Consider the following 15,242-nt stretch of genomic DNA (forward strand, 5'->3'; position numbering starts at 1 on the left):
GAAAATTTACTTTTTCAAAAAGAAAGATCCATCGGCAAAAATTCAAACTTTTACTGACCTAGAAGGACCAGAAGGACTGTTAGATACGCTGGCAACGGAGAGTTTTCTCAGAAGTACACCTTATTCAATATTCATCGTAAACGTCGAAACTTCAAGGTTGAACTTTTTTTGAATGCTCAATTTTCAACAGATATCAGAATGTTTTTCCTCTTCCCTCTTCCCACAAGCAAATTTCAGCAAAATTGGAGCACCAAAACTCCAAATTGAACTGATTTGTCCTCAAAAAAGGAAAACACTTGACAAAAACCAAAATTTTTAATTGTTGTAAAAAAAAAAGAAAAGAAAAAAAAGGGTCATTGAGAAAGAGTTTTGTCCAAAAATGGAAAATTTTCATTTAGTTTTCACAGGACTTCGATTTTTTATTATTTTTTCATCTTTCCAAATGTGTTTCATGCAGGGATAGGAAGGCCAACACTTCAGAGGAAATCGAGAAATATGAGAATTACTTTCAACTTTTGAAAACTTCAATAGACTTCTTAGAATAGGATTTTTACGCACTTTCGAACGATGAAATTATACCAGACCAAAGTTGAACACTAAGTGAGTGATATGATATTTTTACAAAACGAACCAGTTCTTCCCCAACCACCTCGGGCCAAGTACATACAAATATAATGATGGTTTTTTTAGTGTTTGTCGTTGGGTGAGTAGCTCGAGTTGTTGGCAGAAGAAGTTGAGCGAAATTTAAACACACGACTTTGAAATTCGAAGATGCTGAGTTCTTTGGTACGTATACGTAAATTACGAGAGAAAAATTAACGGTACTTCTTATCATTATTGAGATCACGAAAAAATCAATTAAAATGCACAAGCCAATCGCTTCACAGTTTACTTCCTGAGAAGTTTCCGAAAAAACAAGGTAATAATAGATAAGTAAAAACGGATCTGAACGTAACTAAAAATATTGAACATTTTTGGCAAAATAGAAGTCTATTACAATTTTAGCAAATAGCGAGACTTTTTTTGTCAGTTTTGTTGAAAAGCGAGGGTTCTTGTCAATTTTCAGCAAAAAGCAATACTTTCGACAATTTGAGTTGAAAGCAGGATTTTTTGGAAAATTGTCAGCGAAAAAAATTATACTTACTTAGTACTTTTTCGCAATTTTTGTCGAACATTTTTTTAGCACTGTTTACAGATTTTTGCCTCAATGGGGAGGGGGGGAGGGTCTGCAAGGAATTACATCCCCTTGAGGTTGAGTGCGACGAGATCGAGGGGAAGATACCTATTGCAAAAAAGAACAACGCATCCATCCTGCTGTACTTAGAGACTGGGAGCAGAACAATGAAGTACCTAATGAAGACTCGTTTAGTGATGGTTTGGTGAATAGACGTTGCAGCAGAAAATGAAAAAAATGAATAGACATTATTTTTTTTGAGACCTTGATAGAATTCACATCGAATAGCACAATCAGAGTAGATGATATAATTAGTAGATAACTAAAATTTAAAAAAAAAGAAGAAGAAAAAAAAGTCATCAATAGTCATAAAAATAGACAATGTATTTATTCATCTCTCATCTCGTATAAGTAAAAAATAAACTAAAAAAATACTCGTTCATGAAAAATTAAAAAAAGTACATTTCAATGCAACTCCTTATGCACTCGTAGCTAAAAAAAATAAATGTAACTGTTTACATCGTGCGCAAATCGTAAAAAAAAATAATAATAATTACGAATCTTAATCGTACCTATTTAAAAATCCAACAAGGCCAATTAACCTGAAAAATTCGACATATTCCGCATATTCGACTACTAAAAATACTAACAAATGGTTCAATTTTATTAATTCACGCAGAACTGTTGGGAAAAACCTCACAGTAGCAGCTTGGAGACATTGAATTTTACAGAAGATTGATTCGCTTAAATCTTTCGATTTCTTCAGCGCATCCCAACAATGACCAGGGATAGGATGATGAAATGTCTCGAGCTGCAGGAGACGACATAAGTTGATTCTTAAATTCGGACGATTGATCTTTATTGTCGAAGGCATCGTCGATAAATACAATAAATTCGTTGACTTTTCTGACTAGCTGAAGAGTAATATCGCTATTTTCTCCGAGTGTAAAGGGAGGAATTGCGCCATTTTCCGTCGCTTAGGTGAGGGAAAATTGTTCTCCTTCTACCTTTCGCTCAATTCTCTTACGTAACCACGCTATCTAGCGGTTTAGTTCGCGTTAGTGAAGTGTTTCACGTTATCCGATCACAACTTCAGTCAATCACGGACTCACTAAGCGAGAGCTTAGTTTCCATTCGATAGATAGGTCGAGGTGCGGAGCCCTATCAGTACGTTCGACGTATGGAGCACGTACTTTCCACCTTATAATTACTGGGATATGGAATATCTTTTACGTAATGGACTATCGGATCGGATCGTGGTTACTCAAGAGATGAACTGCGGCATCTCTAAATTCTCTTTTTAGAGTCATTCATACTGGACCTGCCCTATCCGGCATGAATGCCCTTGTCCCTGGGTGGTGTTTTTAACACACATTTGCGACTACATGTACTCGCTTCCTTTAAATCAAATCGTAATTCTATTTACGTAATATAATCAGACTATTTACATATAATGCTTAATAACCAATAAAGCTAATGTAACGTTATAGTTGTCCGAGTATTCATTTATATTATTCTATGTGTATAATTTCTCATCTCATATTTATCTCCGAAGAGTAGGTATACGAGGCGGTAAATCGCCAGTGCCTACCTGTGCGTAGCACTAGGTATAGGTCTAACTAGGTCGTTAGGGTGAAGTTAGACCATGTAAGACATTAGCACCGCAGGTGCAAATAAAGAGTAAATACAGTCTTTACACGAGAAAAGTTGATTGCAAAAGCTGCAACTTGTAACGTTTCGCTGCTTGACCTTCGGGCCAAAAAAAGCTCAGCAAATCGGTGAATTCGTCGAACATCCCATTACTTAATAGTGTGCTACACCAGATACGCACATTTTCACTTCCGGCTAAAATTCTATCCTTGAATTGGACAATTTCTTCTTCGTTTTCGAAGCAAACTTTCATTATTCTGAGTAAATCTTCACTTCGGGTGCCATCGATCAAATGAGGCCAACAGTTGCGCCAAAATGCGCTCCTCTGCTCAAAACTGGCCGATGAAAGTATAATCAATAAGAATCCGACGAAACGTCTGCTGCATCGAACCGAACGCATCGTTTCAAATAATCTCGTGTTGGATAAAATACCTTCGACTATCGATCGTTTTACATCAGTCGGGATACTGTTCCAAATTAGCGAACAATGATACAACCAATTTTTGGGTTCTCTCCGATACCTTTCAAACTCTGTGGCCTGCTCGAGTTTCAACATTTCGACGACTAATGTTCTGAAAGTATTTCCGTTCATTTTATTTTTAATAATCTTCCACGTTGGTGGAAGGAACCAGTTGTAACGGAGATGATCGATTAGCAGTTGTCGTATTAATGTGACACCATTTGTATTAGCAAATTCATCGAGCGCTTGATCGTTCAGTTTTGATAATGCGAATGAAATAAACAATCTTTCATCATACTTCCAAAAGTTTTTGCCTTTTTCCATTCGATTTTCGATAGACATACGATTCCAAAAATACTCAGCAGATTGTCTACTCTGAATCATGCTGAGGTCAAACATAACTTCGTCAACAGATAGACCCCCATGGATAAGAATCTTATCCAACTGATTCTTGAGACGACATATCCAATAATACAGTTGCGAACAAAAAGCGAAATCCAGTGTATTCAAATCGAAACTCTCACATACAGATGGCCAAATTCGTGCGATATCGTCTTCGAAAAAATACGTGCAAGCTATCGCGAATTTTTCGATTTCATTAAGTCTATCACAAACCATCATGCGTTTCGCTGTTCTCACAAAATCGATGGTGCCACTGTAATCGGCGACGAAATCGTCAAAGACTTCCAAAACAGAATGGGGATTGGCGCGATGTAAGTGGAATATTCTCTTGTACTGGCAACACATCCATATCGTCGCTGAAGACCCAAATATTGGCAGATATGCATCGATAATATCATAAATTACTGAAGGCAAATCAGGAAGTAATGCGGATTTTGAAGAGATAACCAAAGCGTGTGGGTAAAATGTTTGAATTGTGTTGCTCGCTCGACGTTTGTGTATTTCATTACGCCAGATTTCCACACTAACTGCGATGGCTGATAGATCTTCCAACGGTATTGGAGTCGGTTGAGCAATATCATATACGACAGGAACTATTTCAGCCATTTCCGTGATCCTTGATTGTGTATCAGAACAGGTGCAAATTCGAACCTGAAATCGTAACGAGCGAATTAATTCGATGAAGCGAGCAGCTTGCCGGAAATTAATAGGCGAGGAAAATAAAATATATATATATTTTTTTAATATTATTATATTGTTTAAACAGTCACAAGGTATTAGATACATAAGTGACTTGATATCAGTAAATATACATCTTAAATTAAATCATTGTACTTAATATCTCGAATAAATTCAAGTAGATCACAATAATTCTTTTCTAAAAAAGGATTTTGATTACGAGAAATTTTATGCAATAATCTAGAGTTATTAAATTTTGGACAATCAAATATGTATTGATGGGCTGACATAGGTATATGTTACATATTACAAACAGGTTGTGGTAATTTAGATAATAAGTATTCGTGAGAGTATTTACAATGATTAATTTCACGTCTAATTAATATTTTTGAGTTTGTTCTGGGACGAATGAAAAAAAATTCGTTCACGATTCCCCAAAATGGATCTTCCAATCTTGATACTTTCTAACCGAGAGGTCTTAACATGAAAACAATCGTTTAATTACAATCGTTGGTGATCATTTCATAACTAATTAGCCTGATTAGCAATTTTGGGCTCGTGGTACACCGATTTTGCTCAAAATTCTCGCTGCCATTAGCACCCAACCATGCCAGGACCAGTAGAGGTACATACACTAGTAATGCTTTGTTTTCTCGTCATAATGCCAACTTTTGAATTACATATATTTACTCGGTACACTGACACTTGCACATGGAAAATTCGTTTGGGGCGTTTCAAAACAACAATGCTTTTTCACTTACGTTTATAAAAAGTGAACGAACGACAAACAATTATGAAATTCCACGTCAGACGAAGCCGGGCAGTACTCAAAGTATTAACAGGCATGAAATCCACTGTAGTGACCAACATTTTGAGAAATGAGAGCAAAGTATGCACCCCCCCCCGCCGCCGATCCTCCAGGACAACTTTTTTCTTGAAGGGGAAGACTTAAGTAACATTTCAAGCTCTTGTCCTCAAAAAAAAGTGGCCCTTCTCACAAAATGGCGGCCACTTTGATTGACAGGTCAGCCGAAATCGCAGATTTTGCGTTCCAACATAGGACTATTCACGAATTTTTTTAAACCGTACAAAGGACAAAGGTAGATCGAAAGATCAGGCAAACATGTCACCTGTCAAAATTCCAAGTGCTAAAGTGACTTTTTCGATTTTTGGTGAATTTTTGAAAATCACATTCAGGCCAAAAATTAAAAAATCAAAATTTTACCAAATTGACCAAGAAAACTGAAATTTGGGATATACCCTATTTTCGACACGCCAAATTAATTGGAAACGGTTTCAACCCGTTTTGGGCAGTTCTGGAGCCTCCAGCAGATTTTTGAAACTCGGATGGCAATGGAAAGCCGAAATTCATTCCGCAATAAACTAATTTCGATACGCTACGAAGTCGACTGCAGGTGGATTTCAAGTCGTTCTGGAGCTTCCAGCGACGTATTGAAAATTACTGGTGCCTCCAGTAGATTTTTGAAACTCGAACTTACCTAAAATTTCATCAAATGGTGAAGGAAAGCCGAAATTCATTCTGTAAACTAATTTCAATACGCCACGAAGTCAACTGCTGGTGGGTTTAAAGTCGTTTTGGAGCCTCCAGTGAGTTTTTGAAAGGTAGTATGGCGTTTTTTGGAAAATTGAAATTTCCAGAAAGTAGCTGGAAGCTTCAAAACCATTTGAAACCACCACGCAGTCGACTTCATATCGTATTGAAATTAGTTTGCGAAGTAAATTTCAGCTTGCTAACTCCATTTGATGAAATTTTAGGAAAGTTCAAGTTTCAAAAATCTACTGGAGGCTCCAGTAATTTTCAAAACGTCGCTGGAGGCTCCAGAACGACTTGAAATCCACCCGCAGTCGACTTCGTGGCGAATCGAAATTAGTTCGTAGAATAAATTTCGACTTTCCATCTCTATTTTGATGGCATTTTGGGAAATTTCGAGTTTCAAAAATCTGCTGGAGGATCCAGAACTGCTCAAAACGGATTGAAACAGTTTTCAATCAATTTGGCGTGTCGAAAATATAGGGTATATCCCAAATTTCAGTTTTCTTGGTCAATTTGGTAAAATGTTGATTTTCTCCCTCTTTTTTGGCCTAAATTTGATTTTCAAAAATTCACCAAAAATCGAAAAAGTCACTTTAATAGCACTTGAAATTATGACAGGTGATAAATTTTTGCCTGATCTTTCGATCTACCTTCGTACGTTTTAGAAAATATCGGCTTTATCCAATCACATCGTCTTACATTTTTAATGTTGGAACAGTTGATTTTTAATTTTTTTTTAAATGATGATTCTGAAGAATTTTCACGAAAAATATTGATAATTTCCTAAAATTTTGCACTTTTTCTTTTTTACATGACAAATCTTTTGCCATTTTCGCCAAAATAGTGACAAAAGTGACTTGCAAGTGAAATATAGTGACTAAGTCACTTCTCAAGTGATCAAATTTCAATCATGCCTGTATTTATGAACGACTGAGATTGTGTAATGAGGTAATCAGTACTCACACCGAAATAATTTCATACACGACGAGTACATCGTCAGTAAGTTCGACTATCGTTAATTTATTGCTAATTTTTTTTTTTTTTTTGCGGAAAATAATTAATGTCTTGCTTTTATTCAAGGAATTATTAAAAAGCCCGTTCTTTGGCTAAAATAGTTAAAAGTCATGCTTTTTTGCAAGAAATTTCTAAAATTATCAATTTTGTTGCTTAAAATTACTGAAAAAAATTTTGTTTTTTTTCCTTTCCTAAATGAAAAAGTCGCGAAATTATTCAAATTTCTTGGAAAAATTGCAAAAATCAGAGTGTCTACTAAAATCAAAAAAGCGAATTTCTCGCCTTTTTCTTGCTTTTTTCTTGCTTCCAAAAATGAAATTTCTTACCCTTCTTCATATTTACGCATAGATAATCTTCGCTAATCCCTCTAACCCCCCCCCCCCATTTATCAAAAATTTATTTTTTAAAGCAGAGAAGTGAATTAATCTCTCAAATGAAAAAATAGTAATAAAAAAACGTAATAAAAACAAACGTTGAGGCGAAATTAATTCAATTCTATGATGATAATAGTAACAAATAAAAAGTAAACTCGAATGCGGATCGAAGTCATGTTATTTTGGGGAAGGTATGATGTCATTTTTCCAACAAAAAATTGTCATTTTTCCGACAAAAATCAAAATTTTAACGTCCTGAATACCAGTGACATATACAATTACAGGATCAAACCATGAAAGGACTTATATTTCTATTTGTGATTAAGGGGAGAGCAAAATCAGAATTTTGGACAAGAAAAATCGACATTTTAAGTAGGTTGTTTTCAGAAAACCCTTCATAATGAATGATCACTTTATTGAAATAAAGGTAAAATTATTGCTCGAGCGAAGCGAGAGCGAAAATTTGTTGAAAAAATTGGTGTGAAAAACAGAAAAACGACCATTTTGTATGCTTTATTTTACATTTTCGTTGGAGCACAATAATATCAACAATTTTGAAAAGTTAGTCGTTCTGTTCAAAAAATGAAAAATTTGCACTTTTCAAATGGTTTGGGTATTACCTGTAAATCAAAAATTTCCTATTTAATTTTTGAATTCTTAAAACCTTTGAAAACATCATCTTGAATGGCCCGAGCGAAGCGAGGGCAAAATTTTTGGAAAATTTTTAATTCGAAAAGTAGAATAACATCAATTTTAACTAAGTAAACAAAAACTTGAAATTTTGGTGGGATAACTTCAATTTTTCAGAGATTTTTGATGTGAATTCTTGGAAATTTTCTTGCTTTTCGAAGGAATTTCTATACTATTTTCTAACTTTCTTGCCACCCATGCGAATTTCTCGCCTTTTTCTAACTTTCTTGCCTTTTTCTTGCCAGTAGACACTCTGAAAAATAAATACCTGCACTTTGAATCCTGATTTTTTCTACTCGTTGTAATCGTTCAAGTTTCTATCCAATTCAGTTTTTAGATTACTGGGGTTTTCGGTGATTTTTTTTCTCATGTTTTGCTTGTTTTTTGGTTACAAAACTAAAATTATCTATTTTTATTTATTCATTTTTTTTTTTTTTGAGAAAAAAATGAATATGAGCCTTGTATTATTGGATGCATCACTAGTTTGTTTTTGGAGACGCTAAACACAGTAATGCGCCCTTGGTTTTTAGATTGATCTTCATCTAAAGCCCACAGCGCCTCTCTCTTTCGAGGTGAAATTACAAACAATTGTTCGGGTAACGTGATACAATATGAAATAGTACGTTTTCGGAAGGTATTTAGTCATTTTTTGGTACAATTTTCAATACAATTTTTATATTTCTTAATTCCTTTATTTTTGTCGGTAAAATGTCTCTTTTTCACTGAAAAAATTTACTCCAATCGACGTTTTTGAATTGGATTTTTATGCGCTTTCGAACGGTGAAATAATACCCGTGGCTTTTTTAGTCGTTGGATGAGTAGCTCGAGCTGTTGACAGAAAAACTCGAGTGAAATCGAAAGACAAGATTTCGAAATTCGATGATGCTGAATTCGTAGATGAATCAGAAGAAAAAAACCAACCGGTACTTCTTATCAATATCGAGATCACGAAAAAATCACTGAAAACGCCATTTGTCCAAATCTTCTAATGCCATTTTCACTTTTTTTTTCTGCAGAAAACTACTTAGGTACACTCAGTCGAAACGGCAGAATTCACCTACGTATTCGTTTTCAAATGTCCAACCTATCTGATGGAAATTGATTGGAATCAATCTCTTCAGAAACTGAAAAAACTGCATTTTTGTGAATTGGTGGTTCAATCACTGTTTGGAACCATTATCATTTTTTTTTTGAACAGCTGAAACCGTAACTAAAACCAATATTACTTGACCATTTGAAAATTTAGAAAAGAAAATTTCTAAAAAAACCACCAAATGAAACAATTTTGAGAAAAAATTAGAATCATTTTGTACATATGCCGATTGAGTTTTTGAGGAAAAGAACAATCATCACCAGGACCTGAACAAGATTTCAACAAGAATAGACATCAAAACCTTTTTCAGGAATCGACTCTTCTTGGTTCTCTCATCATTGAAATTTCTATTTATTACCAAACTGAAACAAGACTTGTTGACTTGTGTTTTTTAAGAAAATTGAGCAAAGTAATTTTAAAAAATTTTTTTGTTGAATTATGCAGCAGGTGCTTTGTAATGGTACAATCAGAGTAGATAAGATCGTAATATGAATGGATGAACATGGACTACGCCATTATTAAGTGAATTTAAAAAAAAAAGGAGTCATAAATTATCATAAAAATGGAAGTAAGTATTTATTTATCGCACATACAAATGAAATAGAACTAGGTAGGTACATCAGAAAAATATTCTCTCCGGAAAAATGAGAAAGGCATCAATGCACCTCTGTATGCACTTGCACTAGTAGCTAAAAAACCAATGTAGGTAATAACATAATAAAACAAACTTAATGTACCTACCTCAAATATGACATTTTTTTAGCGAATCTCCACACAGTTCATGTTTACTTCGTGTGCAAATTAGCGAAAAAAAAAACAGTTAAAAATGAGTAGAAACGAATCTCGATGTGTTTAAAAATCCTAACAAGCCCAATTAACCGGAATAATTCGACATGATCGACTTCTAAAAATTGACAACTACTTACTTCAATTTATGCAGAACTGTTGGGAAAAAACCCTACAGTGGCAGCCCTCAAGACATTAAATTTCACAGAAGACAGGTCTGCCTAAATCTTTCAACTTCTTCCGCACTTCCCAACAACCATAGTAAAAATTGGTCAAAAACAGATGTTTTGAACCTACGATCTTTGAAATACCCATTATCGCGCCTTTTTAAAATAAACTCCGTCAAATAACCAATCATACCCTTTTTTATCCCATGTAGAGTTTGTTCAGTCGAAACAAAAGTATCTACTAATTCCATTAACGCTTCAATGGAAGAATTCCACGCACACGGATAGGACAATAAAATATCTCGAGCTGCAGGTGACGACACAAGTTGATTCTTGAAATCGGTCGATTGATCTTTATCGTCGAAAATATCGTCGATAAATACACTAAATTCTTTGACTCTTTTGACCAGTAGAGCAGTAAAACCGCAAGTTTCTAAGAGAAAAGTTGATCGCAAAAGCAGAAGCTTGAAATCTTTCGCGGCTTGAACTTCGTGCCAACAAAAGTCCACTAAATCGTTTAGTTCGTCGAACATCCCGACACGCAATAGTCTGCTACACAAACGGCGCACAGTTTCACATTCAGCTAAAATGTTAACCTTGAACTCGACAATTTCTTCTTTGTTTTCGAAGCAAAGTTTCATTATTCGTAGCAAATCTTCACTTCGGGTGCCTTCGATCAAATGAGGCCCACAGTCGCACCAAAATCTGCTTCTCTGCTCAACAGAGGCCGATGAAATAATAATCAATAAAAATCCAACGAAACGTCTTTCACTTGAAAAGAAAAACGGACGCATGTTTTCGAACAATGCCCTGTTGGATAAAATATCTTCGACTATCGATTGTTTTAAATCATCCGTGATACTGTTCCAAATAAGCGAACAATGAAACAACCAATTCTGGGGCTGTCTCGAACACCCTTCAAACGCCGAGGCTTGCTCGAATTTCAACATTTCGACGACCAATGTTCTGAATGTACTTTCGTTCACTTTACTTTTAATCAACTTCCAAGTCGGTTGAAAGAACCACCTGTTACGGAGACGATCGTTTAGCAGATTCAGTATCAATTTACAACCTTTCGTATTTAAAAATTCATCGAGCTGTTGATCGTTCAGTTTTGGTAATACGAACGTAACTAACAATTTCTTATCACGACGGTAAGTGTCTGTGGCTTTTCTCATTCGATTTCCCAGAGACATATGACCCCAAAAATACTCGAGAGATGGTCTATTCTCAACCATATGGTGGTCAAACATAACTTCGTCAACAGATGTGTTTCTTTTGGTAGGTATCTTATCCATTTCGTTTCTGAGCCTGCATATCCAATAAAACAATTGCGGGCATTTGCCAAAATCCGTACTATTCAAGTCGAAACTCTCACATACAGAAGGCCAAATTCTGTTGATATCGTCTTCGAAAAAATAGGTACAAGCTACAGCAAATTTTTCAACCTCACTAAATCTGTCACAAGCTATCATGCGTTTCGCTGTTCTCACATAATCGATGGTGCCATAGTAATCAGCGATGAAATCGTCGAAGACTTCCAGAACAGAATTTTCATGGCAGTGATATGATTGGAATATTCTTTTATAATGATTATACAGCCATGTCGCTGCTGAAGGACCAAATCTTGAGACATATTCATCGATGACATCATAAAGCACTAATGGCAAATCGGGGAGCAGAGTTTTTGACGAAATTTTCAACGTGAGTGGATTAAAATTTTCGATCGTGTGGTTAATGCGACATTTGTGTATTTCATTGCGCCAGATTCCCAGACTAACAGAGATGGCTGATAGTTCTTTAAGCGATAGTGGAGTCGGCTGAGCAAACTCGACAGGAACCATTTCAGTCATTTCTGAGGTTCTTGATTTCGTATAGGCACAAATCCGAACCTAGAATCGTAAGGAATGAATTAATTCGATGAAGCGAACAACTGACGAGAAATGATCGAATAAAATAAAATAAAATAGGTAAGTAACGTTCGGGAACGAATAAAAATTTTCAGCAGACTTTGGGTTTTCAATAATTCGTCAAAAATCGAGAGCTGAAATTTGCGCTAGTAGAGGAGTTATCTCTATCGATACAGAGGATCAAATCACTTTCAAGCACCCCCCCCTCATTTTCACAGTTCTCAAAATGTACAAGAAATCCCAAAATGTCAAGTTTTTACATTTTTTCACCCACCCATAAAAATGAAACTTGTCCCTTTCCTCAAAAAAATGATATAATGATCATTTTGCGGTTCTTTTTTCAAATTTTAATCATTGAATGTGACCCATCTTCATCTGAAAAGGAACAATTTAATATTTTCGATTGCACCTCTCCCTACACGATGAAAAAATGGAACCTTGTCCTTTCCTGAGTTTCTAAAAATGATTTGATTGTTGAAAGATCAATATTTCATTATACGTAGTTATAAGTGACCTTGATTTTTCAAGTTTTATTGCACATAACTAGATGAGATGAACTAGCCCAGATTATTGCCGGGGGGGGGGGGGGGGGGAGAAGAAATCCATTTCAGAGATCGATCATTTACGCCTTTAATTATTGTCAATTGCTAGAATCAAAAGGAAGTATCAAACAAGTAAGAAGACTTTTTGTTGAAGAGAAGTCATTAAAAAAAAAACTTTGAAAAGAGATCGAATTTAAAAAAACTGACTCGATTAATTTTTTTCGATTTATGTATTCAAATTTGGAGGTCTCTGTGTAGGTGGCCAACATTGCTTGGAGGGGGGGCAGAGGGATGGATTTTCTTGAAAAGAGAATCATCTAGAAGTATTCTCTGCTCAGAGATGGAAAATTTTCTAACAATTTGTACCTACAGACATCAATTTTTCACTTTGAGGAAGCCTCATTTTTGGAGGATCAAGAAATGATTTTTTTTTCAAAATGTGGTTATTTTAAAGTAGTCTGCCTAGAAATGAATCAAAATTACACAGGTACCTAGGTATATCAATTTTTCATTTTTGTTTGATCGATTTTTTTCGATTTCGAGGGGCTTCATATGAAGGAACCCAAAATCATGGGCGAAGTTTTTCTTGACTTCCCGAATTTGGAGAGTCCATACAAGAGAGCCTTTATAATTGGGGGGGGGGGGGGTTCCATAAAAAGGTTTTCCTTTAACAATTCTCATGTGGGAATGAGATATTTTCAAAAAAAATCCCTGATTTTGATTGAATTTATGTTCAGGGTGTCAACAGGATTTTTCAGACCAAAAATCACTACCTACTTTATTTTCACTACCTTTCAAAAAAAAAAAAAAATCATCACCTTCCAAAATATTTTCAACTCCCCCCCCCCCCCCCCACATCGGTTTTTCTCTTTTTTTGCAGGTTGTCTATAACAAAATATCAAAATAAAAAATCAAGACTTCAGCAAGACTTTTAGCAAGACGTTTTTCAAACACTGGGTATTTTTTTAGAGGGAGGGGGGTGGGCGAGGAAGAATTTTACATTCAATTTTCGCTTTTTCAACGTCTCTAAACATTCCAAGATTTTTTTTTCAAGCAAACGGATGTCGAAAATACAATATTTTACCATTAAAATTTTTGATTTTATTTTTACTTGCAAGGTTCTGCTAAATGTAATGAAATAAGGCGAATAAAAAACTTTTTTCAAAATATCATTTTTTTTTAAAAATACTTACCTATACAAAAATTCAATGCTGAACGATTCTTGTGGAAAAAATTTTCAATTTTTCAAAATAAAACGGCGAGTTTATTTTGGTTTAAAATTTTGAAATTCAAATGATGATTTTTTTTAGAAAAATTTAAAAACTGAAGAAAAAAACAAACGAGCTCGAACGAAGCGAGGGCAAAAGCTTTCGAAAATTAGTATCTTGAGAGGTATAAAGTGATGTTATTCTATGTAATAAGTGAAGATGTTTATCATTTTTACTTCAAAATTCTAAAATTAGAATGATGATTTAAAAAAAAAAATGCAAACTTGAAAAAGAAACGTAAACGAGTTCAAAAAAAGCAAGGCTATAAAAGTTTTCAAAAATTCATGTCTTGAGAAGTAAAAAAAAGTTTCTTCATGCAAGGAGGAGTTTATTTCTTTGATTCAAACTTTGGACATTTCTTGAATTTGAATAATACGTTTATTATTCGGGAAAAGAAGAAGCTCTCAAAAATTTGTAGTTCAAGTTCTAACAAAGTCGACATATGAGCTTTTTTTTACAAAATATTTTTTATGCGTGGAATTTATTTTTTGCTCGATTTTTTCAACTCAGGAGGGGGTGGAGGGGCATTGGTATGTACTACTTTTTTTGCAGATTGGGAAAAAAATAAGAAAATAGGGTATCATTTTCTCATCCGAGGAAACAACGGGGGGGGGGGGGGGAGGTGAAAAATTCCAACTTTGCAAAATAAGGTTACTTAGTACTTACCTATACCTACCTATTAATTTCCTTGAGTATAGATTTTCAACAAGTAATTTTTCACAATCACTTGATTTGCGGATTAAACTCGACAAACACATACAAAATAATTCAAAACTTCATTTTTAGTCGTTTAAATTAATTTTCGCGTCTCGATGTGAAATTTAAAAATTCTAAAAAAATTTAAAATCACGCTAAAGGTTCCAGAAAGATTGGACAAAGGTGGAAATCATTCAGGGATTGCCCAATAATTGTAAATATACTCTTCTAACAGGTCGAGAATAAGCCAGAACTTGATTTTTAGCTGCTCAAATACCTAATTACGAGTAAAACGATTCACAGGGACTCATTTATGAATCAGGATCCGTAATTGGCTCAGCTCTATTTATCTTTGAGAGAGTGAGGGGGGAGGGGTATAAAATCTTAAAAATAATAGTCCCCGTTTCAGATTAACGAATCCATAGTTCGTAAATGAACATTTGTAAGTAAAAGCATCGACTAAAAAACACTCTCAAATCACACAATACGAATCAGACTTGAAACAAAACCAAAGTACAGCATCGTCGTAAGTTTACGTAATCGATAAATTTAAGCTTATTTCGGTTCATTTGCTCGACGTACGCGATATACGAAAAGGTAAAAATACGCCGAGCTTGGTAAAAAGAATGGCCAAACTATAGACAGATGTTTCTAGGATTTCTCTACAAGAAGAAGCGAGACGAGAGGCAAGATCCCAAAGAAAGGGAGAACGAAAGTGTATCCTACGTGAGTGGGTATAAGTTTCGCGAAAAGAAAAGTGAAAATAAAAGCAGAACCCGGAGG

General features: G+C 34.9%; 1 protein-coding gene across 9 annotated transcripts in view; it reads right to left on the minus strand.

Moving 5' to 3' along the window:
* Nucleotides 1–15,242, minus strand: part of LOC135847616 (uncharacterized) — a 170,838-nt gene that overhangs the window by 106,389 nt on the left and 49,207 nt on the right. The window contains exon 3 of one of the 9 annotated variants that reach the window (XM_065367243.1): nucleotides 9,642–11,935. The exons of the other annotated variants lie outside the window; for them this stretch is intronic. Within the exon in view, the coding sequence (XP_065223315.1) occupies nucleotides 10,079–11,896 (1,818 nt within the window). The 5' untranslated portion in view covers nucleotides 11,897–11,935 and the 3' untranslated portion in view covers nucleotides 9,642–10,078. Of the gene's footprint in view, nucleotides 1–9,641; nucleotides 11,936–15,242 lie in introns of those variants that run through there. 9 annotated transcript variants of the gene reach the window in all.

This window comes from Planococcus citri, chromosome 5 (assembly GCF_950023065.1).
Source record: "Planococcus citri chromosome 5, ihPlaCitr1.1, whole genome shotgun sequence".
NCBI classification, from domain to species: domain Eukaryota; kingdom Metazoa; phylum Arthropoda; class Insecta; order Hemiptera; family Pseudococcidae; genus Planococcus; species Planococcus citri.